This window comes from Lipotes vexillifer, unplaced genomic scaffold (genome assembly GCF_000442215.2).
Source record: "Lipotes vexillifer unplaced genomic scaffold, Lipotes_vexillifer_v1.1 scaffold116, whole genome shotgun sequence".
NCBI lineage: Eukaryota > Metazoa > Chordata > Mammalia > Artiodactyla > Lipotidae > Lipotes > Lipotes vexillifer.
Window position 1 is genome coordinate 652,043 of NW_006786698.1, and position 20,471 is coordinate 672,513.

At 41.7% G+C, this 20,471-nt stretch overlaps 1 protein-coding gene across 1 annotated transcript in view; it reads left to right on the forward strand.

The window, feature by feature from the left end:
• Nucleotides 1-20,471, forward strand: part of CPED1 (cadherin like and PC-esterase domain containing 1) — a 300,745-nt gene that overhangs the window by 19,144 nt on the left and 261,130 nt on the right. Inside the window, exon 3 of the mRNA XM_007459334.1 lies at nucleotides 18,920-19,103. Coding sequence (XP_007459396.1) covers nucleotides 18,920-19,103 — 184 coding nt within the window. The remainder of the gene's footprint in view (nucleotides 1-18,919; nucleotides 19,104-20,471) is intronic.

A 20,471-nucleotide genomic window follows, 5' to 3' on the forward strand; every position in this document is an offset into this window, starting at 1 on the left:
TTATAGGACATTAAATCATATTTAGTTGTGCAATGAACATACTGCCTAATTTTTACCTGGCACCCAAATCTAAAAAGTGTGTCCATTGTGTATATGGTATCAGTGGCCATATTTTATTTTTATAATGATATGTTTGCTCTGGCACTGGATTTTTAGCAGAGAAGAATAGTAGAAATGGTGATCCATTGATTATTTTTAAACGCTTTAATGCCCCTAATATATAAGCACAGCCCTTTAATATTCTACTTGTGACAGAACCCTTATGAAATCATTTGACTGAAGTTTTTAGGGTCTTAATTTTGTTAAATTAATTAAACAAGGAGCCCATTAGACCGAGGTGGCTGTGAGGCTGTGTGGGCCTCTGTAGGCAAATCAAAATCTAATTCTGTGAATGGCTCAGGGTTCCGAAATCAAAACGCCAAGGATGACCAGTCACAAACAGCCAACTAGGCTTTAGGCTACAGCTCATCAATAATTTCCTTTCTCTGCTTCCATCCTTTCTCTATATAAATCTTTCCCCAGCTCCTGTTGGCGGAATGTTCCTAATCACTTCAGGTTCGGTGCAGTCCATCTGGAATGGGTTTTTGCTCAAATGAACTCTTAAAATTGTAAATATGCCTCAGTTTATCTTTTAACAATTTAAAATATTTTAATTTGTCAAGATCACCTTTATGCTATCATTTTTTTTTTTTTTTTTTTTTTTTTGGTACGCGGGCCTCTCACCGTTGTGGCCTCTCCCGCCGCGGAGCACAGGCTCCGGATGCGCAGGCTCAGCGGCCATGGCTCACGGGCCCAGCCGCTCCGCGGCATGTGGGATTTTCCCAGACCAGGGCACGAACTCACGTCCCCTGCATCGGCAGGTGGACTCTCAACCACTGCGCCACCAGGGAAGCCCCAACATTTATTTATTTTATTTATTTTTATTTTTTTTTTGCGGTACGCGGGCCTCTCACCGTTGTGGCCTCTCCCGCCGCGGAGCACAGGCTCCGGATGCGCAGGCTCAGCGGCCATGGCTCACGGGCCCAGCCGCTCCGCGGCATGTGGGATTTTCCCAGACCAGGGCACGAACTCACGTCCCCTGCATCGGCAGGCAGACTCTCAACCACTGCGCCACCAGGGAAGCCCGCCCCAACATTTTTTAAGTGATATTTATGCCATTGCTTTTTTTTGGCCACGGGATCTTAGCTCCCCAACCAGGGATCAAACCCGTGCCCCCTGCAGTGAAAGCACAAGCGTTTTAACCACTGGACCGCCAGGGAAGTCCCAATGTAATCACTTTTTAAGAGATATTTAAATACGCCTTACATTTATGAGGGGTTGTACATTTTCTAAAGATTTTATTCCACTGTTTGAGTCTCCTTTGATCCTTACAACAGCGAGAAACGTAGGATGGGAGGTTGATGTTCATTTGCAGATGAGGAAAGGGAAGTACACCTAGTGGAGCTTAAGTGGTGTCAGCAGACAATGAATGGGGGAGTGGGGTGGGAAGTAGAATGGAAACTCAGGATTCAAAGTCCTGGGGTGTTGCTGGCAAAGCCTCTGACTTAGATTCAGGGTCTCTGGCATCCATTAAACTGTTTGGTAGATTGTATGCTGCTTAGGTATTGATATTGTTGTAATGACCCCAGTGTTCTTTCCTTTCTGTTACATTGCCTTTGTAGGGACTTCTATTTTAAGATTGAATTGCAGAATTAACTCCTTGTTTTGGCATGGGGGACAGAGACTTGCTATTATTTTAACATTTTTCAAAAGAACAAGGTCTCTCCTTGTCCTCTGCTTGGTATTTCATAATTGGGAATTGTTGATTTTATATTTTGTTATATTTTTACGGATGTCCTTTAACTACTGCTGACACTGTGATAAGATTCAGGGGGCTCGGGAGCTGTTACTGAAAGACCAGCAAATGCTATCAGGGTTTGAGGATGGAAAGCGAATAACGTCTTCCTCCTCTGAAGCTCTATGTGATTAAGTGTCGGATTGATAGAAGACTGAGAATGGGAAAGAACTGTAGAGAAAGAGGAAAGCAGAAGGAAGGAGAAAAGGCAAAAGAGGGACACTTAGAGTGGTTTTTTTTTTTTTTTTTTTTTTGCGGTATGTGGGCCTCTCACTGTTGTGGCCTCTCCCGTTGCAGAGCACAGGCTCCAGACGCGCAGGCTCATCGGCCATGGCTCACTGGCCCAGCCGCTCCGCGGCATGTGGGATCTTCCCGGACCGGGGCACGAACCCACGTCCCCTGCATCGGCAGGCGGACTCTCAACCACTGTGCCACCAGGGAAGCCCAAGAGTGGTTTTTATTTGATCCAAAATAGAAAGTAAAATCAACTGTGCCAAAAGAAAAAGTAATTTACATTCTCTTCTGATCTCATTCAAGGCTTTATCTAATTCTTAAAGATGTCTCGAAGGACACTATCATGACCACCATCTTCCAGCTAGTCCTGTGTTTTTGTAATCTCAGCTGGGTTTTGTTATGTCTGTAAAGTTTTAGCAAATAGTAAACTGATGGCCCACAGCTGTGCATCGTGGGTGGCATCTCAAAGAAAGGAGTCTTGAATTCGTTGGAGGAACAGCCTCCAGAGGAAGCTGAAAAAGATGCTTACTATGACCTTCAAAACAGCTAGAAAAGAGGAACAAAAATTTGGGAGAAGCAGAGAGGCAATCTAAGCTCCTCCGTGTTGGTTGAAATGGATGAGCACTTCGGGGAGGGGAGATAGGCAGTCAGCAACTGCAGCCGTGAGGAGGCAAGCAATCAAGCAGCAGACTCCAGATAGGGACTCCAGGAGAAACCCCTGTTCTTGTGTTCTTGGTTTGTTTTCAGTTCCTCACTGTCTCCAAGATTCCTGCTCTGGTGTGCGGGTCAGCCTGGGGAAGGAATGAGCTGCACACAGTTGAAGCTACGCCCAGCCCGTCTGTGCATTGGCTGGGGTTTGAAGAGCTGAGAAGTGGCCTTTTTTTCTTTTTTTTTTTCCTGTCTTGAAAGTTGCTTTTCTCCAGGCACTCCTCTTCTTCCTCTGGCTACACAGGCTCTATACTGCGCATCCCTCTTAGAAAGGCGCGGTGTGGTTCTGAGTTGGGAGGGCAGAGAAGGGCATTAGACAGAGATGGCCGAGGCATTCTCATGGTTTACCATCAGGTTATATGCTTCGTACTTTATAGACGGAGTGGGAAGTCTCTTCTGATGAGCAAAAATCATACTATATCTCTTAAGTCTCAGTGTTTCAGATGTTCCCAGTGGACTAAGGCAATTTGATGTTTTTTCTCATTAAATATTTTCTAGCTTAGGATGGCCGGGTCAGGCTCTGTCCTGCTGTTCTCTTCTGTTTTCCTCTTTTGTGCCCCTCTCTTCTTCTCATGTGTCAGGCTTACAGACTCTCTCTGTTTACTTAAGATCTTCACAGCACATCCTTTCTTTGGGACTTTTCACCCCACTTCTGGAATGTTTTCATCCTCTGTACCTGACCTCTCCCTCACACTGTGAGGTGCGACTGTCCTGTTGCTGCCTCTCCTTCTGTTGCAGGAAGGAATGTGGGGCTCAAGAGGATCGTCACATCCCAGGACTCAGGCAAGTCCCTGGGACAGCCTCCAAGTGTGGGTTCTTGGCTTCGTGCAGGAAAAGATTCAAGAGCAAGCCAGAGTAAAGTGAATGAAGGTTTATTCAGGGAGATACACGCTCCATAGACAGAGTGTGGGCCATTTTGGAAGGCAAGAGGCCCCAGGGTATGGGGTTGTCGGTTTTTATAGGGGTGGGTAATTTCATAGGCTAATGAGTGGGAGGATTATTTCAACTACAGTATTCTGGGGAAGGGGTGCAAATTGCCAAGAATTGGGCCACAGCCCACTTTTTGGCCTTTTATGGTTGGCCCTGGAACTGTCATCGTGCCTGTGGGTGTGTCATTTAGCTGATGTATTACAATGAGCGTCTATTGAGGCTCAAGGGAAGTCGACTTGTCTACCATCTTGGATCTAGTTGGTTCTAACTAGTTTATGTCGTATCCTCAATGGCGGTCATTGTTTTAAGGGTTGGACCCTGCCCCCTTTCTGTTTACTCACTGACCTCTCCTCGCAGTGCTCTGCCGCCCAATGTTCCCCCAGTGCCATTAGATGCCTCCTTAAGACAGATCTCAGGTCTCCCTCTTGTGGCATGGTCACCCAGGTCACTGAATGCTTCCATTAAAAAAAAAACCCCAAAACAACAAAACTTGTTTTCTGCATTGTGGGAACCATGACATATAGTTCTTAGGAAATCCTGATTTAGGTAGTAGAAATCTGGTCTTCTGAAATTCTATCATGGTACCCATCCATCCAGAAAACCAAGAAAACAAGAAAGCATCCTCACTTTATCTTAGTAAGTCTAGTTTTCCTCATCCCCCTCTTCCCTGCTATGGTTTATTTGTAAACGGCATCAAAGTTCATCAAAGTTGTACCTAGGTAGAAAGACCAGCATAAAGTGACCAACTTTTTTTTTTGTGCAATTATAGCTTCATTTAATTTATTTTTTAATTTAATTTAATTTATTTATTTTATATACAGCAGGTTCTTATTAGTTAATACATGTCAATCCCAATCTCCCAGTTCATCCCCCCACTCCCCCATCCCCCTGCTTTCCCCCCTTTGTGTCCATATGTTTGTTCTCTACATCTGTGTCTCTACTTCTGCCTTGCAAACTGGTTCATCTGTACCATTTTTCTAGATTCCACATATATATGTTATTATATGATATTTGTTTTCCTCTTTCTGACTTACTTCACTCTGTATGACAGTCTCTAGGTCCTTCCACATCTCTATAAATGACCCAATTTCGTTCCTTTTTATGGCTGAGTTATATTCCATTGTAAACATGTATCACATCTTCTTTATCCATTTGTCTGTTGATGGGCATTTAGGTTACTTCCATGACCTGGCTTTTAAATTCTCTACTGCTAACTAGGTTTTGGTTTCCTACCAGCTACTTAGCAAGATAAGTCATGTTGCATTACCTCCACTTTTATCTTCATTGCCAATTATTTCTTGTTGCCTACCTGACCGTATTTACCACTCACAATAAAAAGTACCTCTGCTGCTGACCTTCAAGGACTTCTGATTTAATACCTCTTCTTTTCTTTTCTCTCTGTCCAAGAATTATCTTTCTTCTCTCATTGTCTTTCATACAAAACATTCATAACACATGCAAGCAACAGCAGCATGACTATCTGGGTCATCTTTTTTTTTTTTTTTTTTTGGGCCTCTCACTGTTGTGGCCTCTCCCATTGCGGAGCACAGGCTCCAGACGCACAGGCTCAGCGGCCATGGCTCACAGGCCCAGCCGCTCCGCGGCATGTGGGATCTTCCCCGACCAGGGCATGAACCCGCGTCCCCTGAATCATCAGGCGGACTCTCAACCACTGCGCCACCAGGGAAGCCCTCTGGGTCATCTGTGACACTTTGCCCTGACCAGATATCTCTTTATCTCTGCAGGAACTTATCTTTCATGATTCCATTAACTGTCTATTGCTCCTCCCACTAAAAAGTAAGCTCAGTGAGAGCTAGAACTTTATCCAGGTTCTGCACTATTGTATTTCTCAGAGACTAGAACCATGCCTGACACATAGAAAGCGTTCAAAATTATATATATATTTTACATCTTTATTGGAGTATAATTGCTTTACAATGGTGTGTTAGTTTCTGCTTTATAACAAAGTGAATCAGTTATACATATACATATGTTCCCACATCTCTTCCCTCTTGCATCTCCCTCCCTCCCACCCTCCCTATCCCAACCCTCCAGGCAGTCACAAAGCACCGATCTGATCTCCCTGTGCTATGCGGCTGCTTCCCACTAGCTATCTACCTTACATTTGGTAGTGTATATATGTCCATGCCTCTCTCTCGCTTTGTCACAGCTTACCCTTCCCCCTCCCCATATCCTCAAGTCCGTTCTCTAGTAGGTCTGTGTCTTTATTCCTGTCTTACCCCTAGGTTTTTCATGACATTTTTTTTCTTAAATTCCATATATATGTTTTAGCATACGGTCTTTCTCTTTCTGACTTACTTCACTCTGTATGACAGACTCTAGGTCTATCCACCTCATTACAAATAGCTCAATTTCGTTTCTTTTTATGGCTGAGTAATATTCCATTGTATATATGTGCCACATCATCTTTATCCATTCATCTGATGATGGACACTTAGGTTGTTTCCATCTCCAGGCTATTATAAATAGAGCTGCAATGAACATTTTGGTACATGACTGATTTTGAATTATGGTTTTCTCAGGGTATATGCCCAGTAGTGGGATTGCTGGGTCATAAGGTAGTTCTATTTGTAGTTTTTTAAGGAACCTCCATACTGTTCTCCACAGTGGCTGTATCAATTTACATTCCCACCAACAGTGTAAGAGGGTTCCCTTTTCTCCACACCCTCTCCAGCATTTATTGTTTCTAGATTTTTTGATGATGGCCATTCTGACTGGTGTGAGATGATATCTCATTGTAGTTTTGATTTGCATTTCTCTAATGATTAATGATGTTGAGCATTCTTTCATGTGTTTGTTGGCAGTTTGTATATCTTTGGAGAAATGTCTATTTAGGTCTTCTGCCCATTTTTGGATTCGATTGTTTGTTTTCTTGTTATTGAGCTGCATGAGCTGCTTATAAATTTTGGAGATTAATTCTTTGTCAGTTGCTTCATTTGCAAATATTTTCTCCCATTCTGAGGGTTGTCTTTTGGTCTTGTTTATGGTTTCCTTTGCTGTGCAAAAGCTTTGAAGTTTCATTAGTTCCAATTTGTTTATTTTTGTTTTAATTTCCATTTCTCTAGGAGGTGGGTCAAAAAGGATCTTGCTGTGATTTATGTCATAGAGTGTTCCACCTATGTTTTCCTCTAAGAGTTTGAAAGTTTCTGGCCTTACATTTAGGTCTATAATCCATTTTGAGTTTATTTTTGTGTATGGTGTTAGGGAGTGATCTAATCTCATACTTTTACATGTACCTGTCCAGTTTTCCCAGTACCACTTATTGAAGAGGCTGTCCTTTCTCCACTGTACATTCCTGCCTCCTTTATCAAAGTTAAGGTGACCATATGTGCGTTGGTTTATCTCTGGGCTTTCTATCCTGCTCCATTGATCTATCTTTCTGTTTTTGAGTCAGTACCATACTGTCTTGATTACTGTAGCTTTGTGTATAGTCTGAAGTCAGGGAGGCTGATTCCTCCAGCTCTGTTTTTTGTTCTCAAGTTTGCTTTGGCTATTCGGGGTCTTTTGTGTTTCCATACAAATTGTGAAATTTTTTGTTCTAGTTCTGTGAAAAATGCCAGTGGTAGTTTGATAGGGATTGCATTGAATCTATAGATTGCTTTGGGTAGTAGAGTCATTTTCACAATGTTGATTCTTCCAATCCAAGAACATGGTATATCTCTCCATCTGTTTGTATCATCTTTAATTTCTTTCATCAGTGTCTTATAATTTTCTGCATACAGGTCTTTTGTCTCCTTAGGTAGGTTTATTCCTAGATATTTTATTCTTTTTGTTGCAGTGGTAAATGGGAGTGTTTTCTTGATTTCACTTTCAGATTTTTCATCATTAGTATATAGGAATGCCAGAGATTTCTGTGCATTAATTTTGTATCCTGCTACTTTACCAAATTCATTGATTAGCTCTAGTAGTTTTCTGGTAGCATCTTTAGGATTCTCTATGTATAGTATCATGTCATCTGCAAACAGTGACAGCTTTACTTCTTCTTTTCCGATTTGGATTCCTTTTATTTCCTTTTCTTCTCTGATTGCTGTGGCTAAAACTTCCAAAACTATGTTGAATAAGAGTGGTGAGAGTGGGCAACCTTGTCTTGTTCCTGACCTTAGTGGAAATGCTTTCAGTTTTTCGCCATTGAGGATGATGTTGGCTGTGGGCTTGTCATATACGGCCTTTATTATATTGAGGAAAGTTCCCTCTACACCTACTTTCTGCAGGGTTTTTATCATAAATGGGTGTTGAATTTTGTCAAAAGCTTTCTTTGCATCTATCGAGATGATCATATGGTTTTTCTCCTTCAATTTGTTAATATGGTGTATCCCGTTGATTGATTTGCGTATATTGAAGAATCCTTGCATTCCTGGAATAAACCCCACTGGATCATGGTGTATGATCCTTTTAATGTGCTGTTGGATTCTGTTTGCTAGTATTTTGTTGAGGATTTTTGCATCTATGTTCATCAGTGATATTGGCCTGTAGTTTTCTTTCTTTGTGACATCCTTGTCTGGTTTTGGTATCAGGGTGATGGTGGCCTCGTAGAATGAGTTTGGCAGTGTTCCTCCCTCTGCTATATTTTGGAAGAGTTTGAGAAGGATAGGTGTTAGCTCTTCTCTAAATGTTTGATAGAATTTGCCTGTGAAGCCATCTGGTCCTGGGCTTTTGTTTGTTGGAAGATTTTTAATCAGTTTCAATTTCAGTGCTTGTGATTGGTCTGTTCATATTTTCTATTTCTTCCTGATTCAGTCTTGGCAGGTTGTGCATTTCTAAGAATTTGTCCATTTCTTCCAGGTTGTCCATTTTATTGGCATACAGTTGCTTGTAGTAATCTCTCATGATCTTTTGTGTTTCTGCAGTGTCATTTGTTACTTCCTCTTTTTCATTTCTAATTCTATTGATTTGAGTCTTCTCCCTTTTTCTCTTAATGAGTCTGGCTAATGGTTTATCAATTTTGTTTATCTTCTCAAAGAACCAGCTTTTAGTTTTATTGATCTTTGCTATCGTTTCCTTCATTTCTTTTTCATTTATTTCTGATCTGATCTTTATGATTTCTTTCCTTCTGCTAACTTTGGGGTTTTTTTGTTCTTCTTTCTCTAATTGCTTTAGGTGCAAGATTACGTTGTTTATTCGAGATGTTTCCTGTTTCTTAAGGTAGGATTGTATTGCTATAAACTTCCCTCTTAGAACTACTTTTGCTGCATCCCATAGATTTTGGGTTGTCGTGTCTCCATTGTCATTTGTTTGTAGGTATTTTTTTATTTCCTCCTTGATTTCTTCAGTGATCACTTTGTTATTAAGTAGTGTATTGTTTAGCCTCCAAGTATTTGTATTTTTTACTGATCTTTTCCTGTAATTGATATGTAGTCTCATAGCATTGTGGTCAGAAAGATACTTGATACAATTTCAATTTTCTTAAATTTACCAAGGCTTGATTTGTGACCGAAGATATGATCTATCCTGGAGAATGTTCCATGAGCACTTGAGAAAAATGTGTATTCTGATGTTTTTGGGTGGAATGTCCTATAAATATCAATTAAGTCCATCTTGTTTAATGTATCATTTAAAGCTTGTGTTTCCTTATTTATTTTCATTTTGGATGATCTGTCCATTGGTGAAAGTGGGGTGTTGAAGTCCCCTACTATGAATGTGTTACTGTCGATTTCCCCTTTTATGGCTGCTAGTTTTTGCCTTATGTATTGAGGTGCTCCTATGTTGGGTGCATAAATATTTACAATTGTTATATCTTCTTCTTGGATCGATCCCTTAATCATTATGTAGTGTCCTTCTTTGTCTCTTCTGATAGTCCTTATTTTAAAGTCTATTTTGTCTGATATGAGAATTGCTACTCCAGCTTTCTTTTGGTTTCCATTTGCATGGAATATCTTTTTCCATCCCCTTACTTTCAGTCTGTATGTGTCTCTAGGTCTGAAGTGGGTCTCTTGTAGACAGCATATATATGGGTCTTGTTTTTGTATCCATTCAGCCAATCTGTGTCTTTTGGTGGGAGCATTTAGTCCATTTACATTTAAGGTAATTATCGATATGTATGTTCCTATTCCCATTTTCTAAATTGTTTTGGGTTCGTTATTATAGGACTTTTCCTTCTCTTGTGTTTTTGTCTAGAGCAGTTCCTTTAGCATTTGTTGTAAAGCTGGTTTGGTGGTGCTGAACTCTCTCAGCTTTTGCTTGTCTGTAAAGGTTTTAATTTCTCCATCAAATCTGAATGAGATCCTTGCTGGGTAGAGTAATCTTGATTGTAGGTTTTTCTCCTTCATCACTTTAAATATGTCCTGCCAGTCCCTTCTGGCTTGCAGAGTTTCTGCTGAAAGAGCAGTTGTTAACCTTATGGGGATTCCCTTGTGTGTTATTTGTTGTTTTTCCCTTGTTGCTTTTAATATGCTTTCTTTGTATTTAGTTTTTGACAGTTTGATTAATATGTGTCTTGGCGTATTTCTCCTTGAATTTATCCTGTATGGGACTCTCTGTGCTTCCTGGACTTGATTAACGATTTCCTTTCCCATATTAGGGAAGTTTTCAACTATAATCTCTTCAAATATTTTCTCAGTCCCTTTCTTTTTCTCTTCTTCTTCTGGAACCCCTATAATTCGAATGTTGGTGCGTTTAATGTTGTCCCAGAGGTCTCTGAGACTGTCCTCAGTTCTTTTCATTCTTTTTTCTTTATTCTGCTCTGCAGTAGTTATTTCCACTATTTTATCTTCCAGGTCACTTATCCGTTCTTCTGCCTCATTTATTCTGCTATTGATCCCATCTAGAGTATTTTTCATTTCATTTATTGTGTTGTTCATCATTGTCTGTTTCATCTTTATTTCTTCTAGGTCCTTGTTAACTGCTTCTTGCATTTTGTCCATTCTATTTCCAAGATTTTGGATCATCTTTACTATCATTATTCTGAACTCTTTTTCAGGTAGACTGCCTATTTCCTCTTCATTTGTTAGGTCTGGTGCCTTTTTATCTTGCTCCTTCATCTGCTGTGTGTTTTTCTGTCTTCTCTTCCTGGTGGAGGGGACTAGTGCCTGTGTTCTGGTGGATGAAGCTGGATCTTGTCTTTCTGGTGGGCAGGTCCACGTCTGGTGGTGTGTTTTGGGGTGTCTGTGGACTTATTATGATTTTAGGCAGCCTCTCTGCTAATGGGTGGGGTTGTGTTCCTGTCTTGTAGTTGTTTGGCATAGGGTGTCCAGCACTGTAGCTTGCTGGTCGTTGAGTGAAGCTGGGTGCTCGTGTTGAGATGGAGATCTCTGGGAGATTTTCCCCGTTTGATATTATGTGGAGCTGGGAGGTCTCTTGTGGACCAGTGTTCTGAAGTTGGCTCTCTCACCTCAGAGGCACAGCACTGACTCCTGGCTGAAGCACCAAGAGCCTTTCATCCACACATCTCAGAATAAAAGGGAGAAAAAGTAGGAAGAAAGAATTAGTAGAAGAAGAAAGAAAGAAAGAAAGGAGGGAGGGAGGGAGGAGGGAAGGAAGGAAAAAAAGAAAGAAGGTAAAGTAAAATAAAAGAAGATAAAATATAATAAAGTTATTAAAATAAATATTAAGAAAAAAAGAAAAATTAAAAAAAAAACGGACAGATAGAACCCTAGGACAAATGGTGGAAGCAAAGCTATACAGACAAATTCTCACACAGAAGCATACACATACACACTGACAAAAAGAGGAAAAGGGGGAAAAAATCATAAATCTTGCTCTCAAAGTCCACCTCCTCAATTTGGGGTGATTCGCTGTCTATTCATGTATTCCACAGAGGCAGGGTACATCAAGTTGATTGTGTAGCTTTAATCCGCTGTTTCTGAGGCTGCTGGGAGAGATTTCCCCTTCTCTTCTTTGTTCTCACAGCTCCCAGGGGCTCAGCTTTGGATTTGGCCCCGCCTCTGCGTGTAGGTCGCCGGAGGGCGTCTGTTCTTCACTCAGACAGGACGGGGTTAAAGGAGCCGCTGACTCGGGGCCTCTGGCGCACTCAGGCCGGGGGGAGGGAGGGGCACGCAGTGCGGGGTGAGCGAGCGGCGGCAGAGGCCTGCGTGACGTTGCACCAGCCTGAGGCGCGCCGTCATTCTCCCGGGGAAGTTGTCCCTGGATCCTGGGACCCTGGCAGTGGAGGGCTGCACAGGCCCCCTGGAAGCGGGGTGTGGATAGTGACCTGTGCTTGCACCCTGGCTTCTTGGTGGCGGCAGCAGCAGCCTTAGCATCTCATGCCGGCCTCTGGGGTCCGCGCTTTTAGCCGCGGCTCGCGCCCGTCTCTGGAGCTCCTTTAAGCAGCGCTCTTAATCCCATCTCCTCGCGCACCAGGAAACAAAGAGGGAAGAAAAAGTCTCTTGCCTCTTCGGCAGCTCCAGACTTTTCCCCGGACTCCCTCCCGGCCAGCCGTGGCGCACTAACCCCCTGCAGGCTGTGTTCACGCCGCCAACCCCAGTCCTCTCCCGGAGCTCCGACCGAAGCCCGAGCCTCAACTCCAGGCCCCGCCCGCCCAGGCGGGTGAGCAGACAAGCCTCTCGGGCTGGTGAGTGCCGGTCGGCCCTGATGCTCTTTGCGGGAATCTCTCCGCTTTGCCCTCCGCCTCCCTGTTGCTGTGCTCTCTTCCACGGCTCCGAAGCTTCCCCCTCCGTCACCCGCAGTCTCCGCCCGCGAAGGGGCTTCCTAGTGTTTTGGAAACCTTTCCTCCTTCACAGCTCCCTCCCACTGGCGCAGGTCCCGTCCCATGGAGGGAGGAGGAGTCTGGAGTCTGGAGAATAAGCAGAGTGATTTGACCATCGATAAGAAGTGGACAGGTTTCTTCTCTGGAAATCAGAAGAAAAGAGGAAATGCTGGTTGTGTTGATAGGCTATAGGTTTGCCAAAACAGATGTAGTGTAACTCAGTGTGTTTCCTTCTAAGATGGCTACTTTCCTCTGTCAGGAGGAGGCTGTTATCTGTAGAAATAAGGAGGTAGCTGGAGAGTGGGAAAGTTTGTCACTTTGGAGAATGTGAGAGAGAATTGACCCAGGAAGCATAGTTGGATGGTCTGGGGAGTGTGAGGACTGCATTGACTTTGCCAACCAGGATCTATCCAACTGAGCCCTTTTCTTCAGCAGCTCTCAGCACCCCAGCCCAGGGGCAGGTCAGGCGGGTTGCCGACATCTTCCTCGGCTCTCTCAGATCAGAGTTTTCACAGCATCGTCTTCCTCCCGGTTTACTTGGCATGTCATCATTTATTATAACTAGATGTTTATGTCTGCTTTCCTTGATGGGCTGTCACCTCTGTGAGGGCAGAGACTTGCCTGTCTTATTTAATGCTGTGTCTCCAGCTCGTCCGTGCTTGAGGTTTTGCCATATGATTGTGATGCACGTACAGTGGAGCAAGGGAATTTAATGTACCGGGTAGGGAGTATTGGATCCTGGAATCTGAGATGCGGAGAAGGAAGGTGGAAGGAGGCTAGCCGAAAGTTGGCATTAGGGGGAAAGACCAGTGGTTGAAGAACTGATATATTAGGAATAAATGAGAAGATCTGGAAATAAATGCCTTTGATCAGAGAATGGAGTATCGCATTTTATAATTTCAGAGATGGGACTGTTTGGGGGACCACAAAGATCAAGCAAGATTTGGCCATTGGAGTGGGTGGTTGAAGTGAAGTGGAGGAGAGAGTCATTAGGGATGAAGATATCTTACGACTTGAGATGTGAATGTCGAAGCCTCCACGGAGACTTTGTAGTGGATTTTTTTACCTGACAGTGAGTAAAATAATGAAAGGAGGGCATGCATATATTTGCAAGTAATGAACTCAGTTTGCATTTAACGTTTATTCATTTGCTCATTCATCCTCCCATTCACTCTTATTTAGAACCTGGCAGTAGGCTGTGTGTACAACAATGACCAAAGCAGACAAGTCTAGGCCCTCATGAAACATACAGATTTGTAGGAAGGGCAGACAGTAAACAAGCAATCTGTAACTATAAATTGTGAAGAGTGTCAAAGGGAAAATTAGATTGAGGAATAGGTGAAGATGAGTTTTGGCAATAGCTATTTAAATGGGTGCCATTTCATCAAAGCTATATTGTGGATGCTCTTTAATATTGAAACTTTATTGCTTTTGTTTAGATAGAGCCACAGATGGGTAAATTTGCCTTACATTGGATGTTGGGTGTTGGGATAGCCCCAAAGTACAGTTTGGGGGTACATTCAGAGGGTGCTCAGTTATCATGGAGTAGTTCTGAGAAATGTGTGATCGTTCCATGATGGGCTCAAGGTTCAGCTGAGTCAGCTGTGAGATGGAGGCCGCGGGTCATTATATGTTCATTTAAGTAGGGAACATTCTCCGAGGCTCTGTTTGCATATCCAGGGAACCTGCACTTCCTAAACTGTCCTACAATTATAAATAGTGTTTAAGTAGAAAATGTATACGATATGCATCCTGGAAAACTCCATCCATTTTATTCCTTGAATTCTCTAAAATAAGTGTACATCTTGCCAATGGAAAAAAATTCTCTATTTTCGTAGTGGAAAAATTAAAACGTAATTCACTATGATAGACTCTATAATATTTCTAAACTGCCAAAAATCTAGACAGCATGGCAACTTGACTTTTAGTTGTATATGACACACATACGAGGTCTACTATGTGATTTGTATTTGAGCATCAAAAATTGTCATAAATACGTGGCAACTTTAATAAATCCAGAAAAAAATTTTTCCATCGTATGGAAAAGAAACAAGTTTTATTTCTCATCTCTACTATATTTTCAAGAGCTGTATTTCTTGCTTTTGTGGTAAGTCTTGGTAAAGACTTGTTAATAGTAACTGAGAAATATAGTGCCTTTATAGTATAGCTCTGTATTGAATTTTTTTTTACTGTAAATTCTTTACTTTGCTCAAGTATTTGACTCTATTTTTATCATTCTTGCCACTATTCTACTGAAACAACTTGCTTTATTTTTATTTTTTTAACATCTTTATTGGAGTATAATTGCTCTACAATGTTGTGTTAGTTTCTGCTTTATAACAAAGTGAATCAGCCATTCATATACATATATCCACATATCTCCTGCCTCTTGCGTCTCCCTCCCACCCTCCCTATCCCACCCCTCCAGGTGGTCACAAAGCACTGAGCTGATCTCCCTGTTCTATGTGGCTGCTTCCCACTAGCTATCAATTTTACATTTGAAACAAATTTCTTAATACAAATTTTCACCATTTTCTATCCCAATCTTCCATGGTAGTATTTATAAAAAAGACTTTTACATATTGCAAAAAAAGATGTTTGTATTCATTCATTCAAAGAATATTTATTATGTGTCCATATGTGCCAAGGACTATTCTTAGGCTGGGGAAACAAAAGTGAACAAAACAGACAAAAGTATATGGTTTCATTTACCTTCTTTTATGGTGTGGGGAAACGGACAATAAACATAATAAAGAAATCATATTTTTGCCTTAAAAGACGATAAGCCCGACAGAGAAAAATATGTATCGGGTATATAGATGCACATAGTTTACTGTAGAAAGGCTTTTTATGATAGAGACCAAACTATATTAATTGAAAAACTTACAGAATTCCTAATATAAAAGCAGTTACAATATGATATAAATTGTTATTCAATTTTACTTGTATATATTTGACATTGTTTATTGGTGGGATGCTGTGTTGGACACTTTCATATCGAAAACTGATTTAATTTCACCATACAATCTCCCCAGTGGATGAAGCACGCGAGTGGCAGAGCCAGAATCCAAATCTAGATTTTTGATTCCTTACATGGCTGCATCTAACCCTCCAACTAGTTTATTACAACACTCTATCCTAAGGCTGCATAGAGGCTTCAGATTTTGAAGTCCTTCCAATAAAAATAATGTGTTCGGTTATAAAGCAACTTTTGTGTAGTCCGGTGAAGTGATTTCTGAGGGGCTATTCTGCAGATCTCTCAGGAAGAAGGGAGAGAGGGAAGTGACTCGGGGTGCAGAGTGTCAACATCCAGTAACGCTCATTCTTTTCTAAATTCTCCGCAGCAGACCCGCAGGTCTTAAGTTCAGTTGTTGTAGTGATAGCCAGGTTAAATGTATTCTTCCACTAAAAATATACCCTCAAACTTGTAGCAGTCATCAGGAGCTCTCATTTCCAAAAGTGCTGCTCCGGGCATTTGATAATCCCGCATTTGCTGGTGTGGTTGACGTAACTGTATTTCAGATACGCAGTGTGTGCCCCTGTTGTTGGACCAGCTAAAACCGTTCTCGCCCCTTGGTATTGGGCCATTCTGCTGATACAGGGTGTTATAAATGTTATGACAGGGGCAGTTTGTATAATACAGCATAATTTGGCAGGATAATACAACATAATTTGACAGACAAACTCATTTCCTATTTATTCTCTGTAGTCTGAGACATGAGTTAAAAAAATTTCAGTGTGTTATAAAGGTTACGATAAAATATGGCCAGTAATTAACACTTTACTTAAAATATGTTCTCTATAAGATAGGCTGGTAAGAACTATGCTGCTCTTACTTAAACTGATCATGGTTTGGGGGGTGGGGGTGGGAAAGAGGGATTAAATCTTTCAAAATAATAAGAACTTAAAGTTTGAAAATACACTCTCTTCATGTGAAATCACTGCTGTACCCGAGCCAGCTGTAATCGAGAGGGGCATCCTGTGATTGTGAAAGAAAATAATGTGAGAAGGGAACTCTGGACACTGTATTTCGCTTGAGTGACACTGATATATTTGGAAGCATCCGTCTTCCCCTTTCACCTAGATGCATGTTTGTTTATTTTGGCCTCCTATGGGCTATCGTTTCCCTCTAATTCCTGAGTCCAAAGGCTCAACCAGTAGTTGGTTTCAAATACTCCTTCTTAATTGTTTATCACTACGAACAATTACAACATTTGCTGGGGAGTTATGTCCCAGTTTGCAGTTAAATTCTTGAGTTTAAATAGTTTCGTTATCAATAAAATGCAATGTCCTTTAACGAGGGAAAATATCTGATCATGTTTTCCCAAAGTACCATGCACAGAAGGTGTGATAGCTGGTGTTCTCTTTCTTTCCTTTGTATTCATCACACACGTATTAAGAGCCTATGTTAGCATGTGTCAGGCAAAGCTCAGATACAGAAACAGTGTTCCTGACTCTCTGCTCTTTTTGACATATGATTATTTAAAAAACACATATATAGGACTTCCTTTATGCCAGGCACAGTTCTAAGCACTTTACAAATATTAAGTCCTTAATCCTCACTGCAGCCTTAGGAAGAAGGTACTGTCCAAGGTCACATGATTAGTGCTGGTGGAACCAGGGGATTCGAAGCTGGCAGCCTGGCTGCAGAGTTTGTGTCCCTTCTGCACTACACCATGCTTTGTCTCTGAATTTTCAGATAGCCATCATTTGTATGCAATGAAAATAGGATATGGTTCCTGCCCTCAAAGGGTTTACAAGCTAAAGCTGTTTCTTCTTTCCACATGTATATTCAAAGATCAGATCTTGATAGAGCATTACGGTCCATTCATTTACTAGATATCTTCATTTATTAAGTATATACGAAGTGTACTAGAGACACAGGGACAATGCAGGCTGCCCGTTAGGGAACTCACATCAGGGAGAGACACAATTTCATAAGTGCTGATGGAAGGATGTATTTCAATGAAAAATTTCCAAAGAGGTACTGTTTGATTTGGAGTTTGCTAAACAGAAGAATGGAGAGAGAGGAAGGAATTGTTGGTTGAAGGCACAGTGGAGTCTGTATGAAGGAGCAGAATGGGATCACGAATGGAAATGACTAAGAGTACAACATGACCAGAGAAGGAAGATGGGGTCTAAGTTCAAATGACCTACATTCCTTGATAAAGATGTGGAATTGTTTCGGTCAGTAATGGGACATAATGAAGAAATTTAAGGAGTGAAAAGACAGGGTACAAAATGTGTCTTAGATCACTGAAATGGACAGTTTGATTCAGAGCTGCCACTAAAAGTAATGTGGCTTCCCAATTTCATTTTTTACCTCTTCCCCCTCATCTGCCTTCTCCAGCCCCTTTGTCTCCTCTTCTTTGGCCTCTCCCATTTTTTTTTCCTCTAACCCCCATCCACTTTCATCACTCCTTCCAGTAGTAAAAAATGTCTACTTTATCAAGGTTTAGTCACAGATTTTCAGGAAAACACGTAGTATCCACCATTAAACCGTATAATGAATTTCAGTGTCAGTATTATTTCTACTTGCCAATTCAAAACTTCCCTCTTTTTTTTTTTTTTTTTAATAAATTTATTTATTTATTTTTGGCTGCGTTGGGTCTTTGTCGCTGCACGCGGGCCTTCTCTAGTTGGGGCGAGTGAGGGCGACTCTTCGTCGTGGTGCGCGTGCTTCTCATTGCGGTGGCTTCTCTTGTTGTGGAGCACGGGCTCTAGGCGCGTGGGCTTAGTAGTTGTGGCTTGTGGGCTTAGTTGCTCCGCGGCATGTGTGATCTTCCCGGACCAGGGCTCGAACCCGTGTCCCCTGCATTGGCAGGCAGATTTTTAATCACTGTGCCACCAGGGAAGTCCAAAAACTTCCCTCTTGTTAACGGTATTTCAAACATCAGCGTGAGAAAGAAGAATATTTCTTTGGAGGAGCAATAAACCACTGAAGGAAGAACCTAAAATTACGATACTTAAGTGATACCCGCCCCTTCTCACACGAAGTTCCATCCTGCCTCATTGAAATGCATTCAAATTTTGCTGCGTCCTGATGGAGAGAAGCATCAGCGTTGTGCGTCTCCAGAGAGCTCTGGGATTGCTTCTCAGCTGTACTCCCCTGTCCTTCCGGTGCAAAGTCCATCCTCCCTGAGTCTATTTCCTCTAATGTGTTTACCTAAAAGAACTGTTAAAAGATAAGGCAGTTGGAACTACTACAGAAAAGCACAATGCAGATGAAAAGCGTTGCTATTAATTTCTATTTTTCAGCCAGAGTTGAGCTCAGTATTTCCATGTCACGGTATTCCTCCAGGGACTCTATATTTTAATGGCCTGAAATTTTCATCCTTCTGGAATAATGAGAAAAATACCGTTCACCTTCATTTCTCGCAGACGAGGTTGGCTTTGTCCTGGTCAGCCTTTCAGAGGATCTGTCATTCCTTTACAGAGAAAAACTTAAAAGACAACTTTCTGAACGGCCCCCGATTTGCATTAATGATCTCCTTCAAGGGAAACATGCTCCTTTTTCTCCTTGAATTTTTATGCCTTCTTTTTTTCTGTAGATCGAAGAGTCAATTGAGATCCACTTCGGCAGCCATGGCAGAAAGGCCGTTCTCTACAGGCCTCCTTCCTCCAGCAAAAGGGAGCTTCAGCTCCACCAGCGCATTCTCACTCGGCATCACTATGCGGTTGTCATCACTGAAGAGAGGCTTGGTGCCGCCCCTGGGCTGGGGCTACTAGAAAAAGGTCAGAGTCAGAATTAATTACCAAAGTAATTAATTAATTACCAAAGTTGCTTGTCTTCTAATTTAAATACTTCCTGAAATGTGCTACTATCTTCCTCTAAAAAAATTCACAAGAACCAAGTTTTACCCATGATCAACTTTCTTGCATCATAGAAAACTTGGTTCCTTTTCTGCTTCCTCTCCATTTCCTTTTAGCTACATTTCTTTATTCCTGAAATTATTTTGTTTATATTTTTGTAGCATTTTGGAGCTGCATAGTTCATCTTTAAATGCTACTTAAAACATGTTTATGTTTATGAGCCCAAATACATGTTCTGCCCAGCACCAAACTGCTCAATATTTTAAGAAAATTGCCACTTCATCTGACTGCAAGTAGAATGTGCTGGAAATTGTTTCGAGAAGCCAGCTTAAATGTGATTCACAGATTGGTTCTAAATGCAAAAGAAGTATAGATATTTATCTCACATGCCATTACTAGTCAAGTACTTTTTATTTCTATCCTTTGAAGTGAAAAATAAGAGGCAAGTTTTTAAACAAGTTATTTGAAAAAAAGTTGAGTAGGTGATGAGGGTCAAAAAGGGCAATAACAATAACAGCTGACATTTCTTGAGTAACTAACCATGTGACATGTTGTATTCTGTATTCATGGCCTCATTTAATCCTCACTGAAGGCCCCTGAGTGCCCTAAGATTAAGAAATATTCATTCCTTCCCCAATTCCAGAAGAGGAAACTGAGGCTTGGAGAGGTGCAGTGACTCACCTTGTATCTTAAACCTGGGGTGATGGAAGGGCAGGATTTGAACCCCTGTGTTCCAGCTCTCACTTCTGTGGTCGCCCTCTTCACCTCCGTGTTGCCCACTCCCTCTTTCGGCCCCTTATCCTGCACTAACCTATCATTATTAGAGCTACCAGGATGTATAGCACTCATTCTCCATGAGCCAGTCAGATTTTTCTCTTTATGACAACACAGTGTATCCATTTTCCTTTTTATCAAAAGGGAGGGGAGGAAAAACAATTTGAATCCACTGCTGATCTCCATGATGGTTTCCTTTGGGAGAAAAAGTCAGATCCCGGTGCCACAATAATTTTCATTTGTCATTTCACTTTCAGCCATCTTGACATCCTGGTAGCACTTGCTCTTCAGTTAGGACCCCCCTTGCTCTTTAAAGTGCTGGTTTATGCTGGTCAGTGAAAGAGGCTGGGGGACATTTAGCCATGATTACTCTTCACCTTTTACCATGTTGGCAGTAAAGTTATAAGCTGCTTAGCTAACAAAGCTCCCAGGGAAGAAAGCCCCAAGAGATCCACTTTGATGAAAAGAAAGTTCTTAAAAATGTGCAGAGGTCATTAGCACAGGTCTTCAGGAATG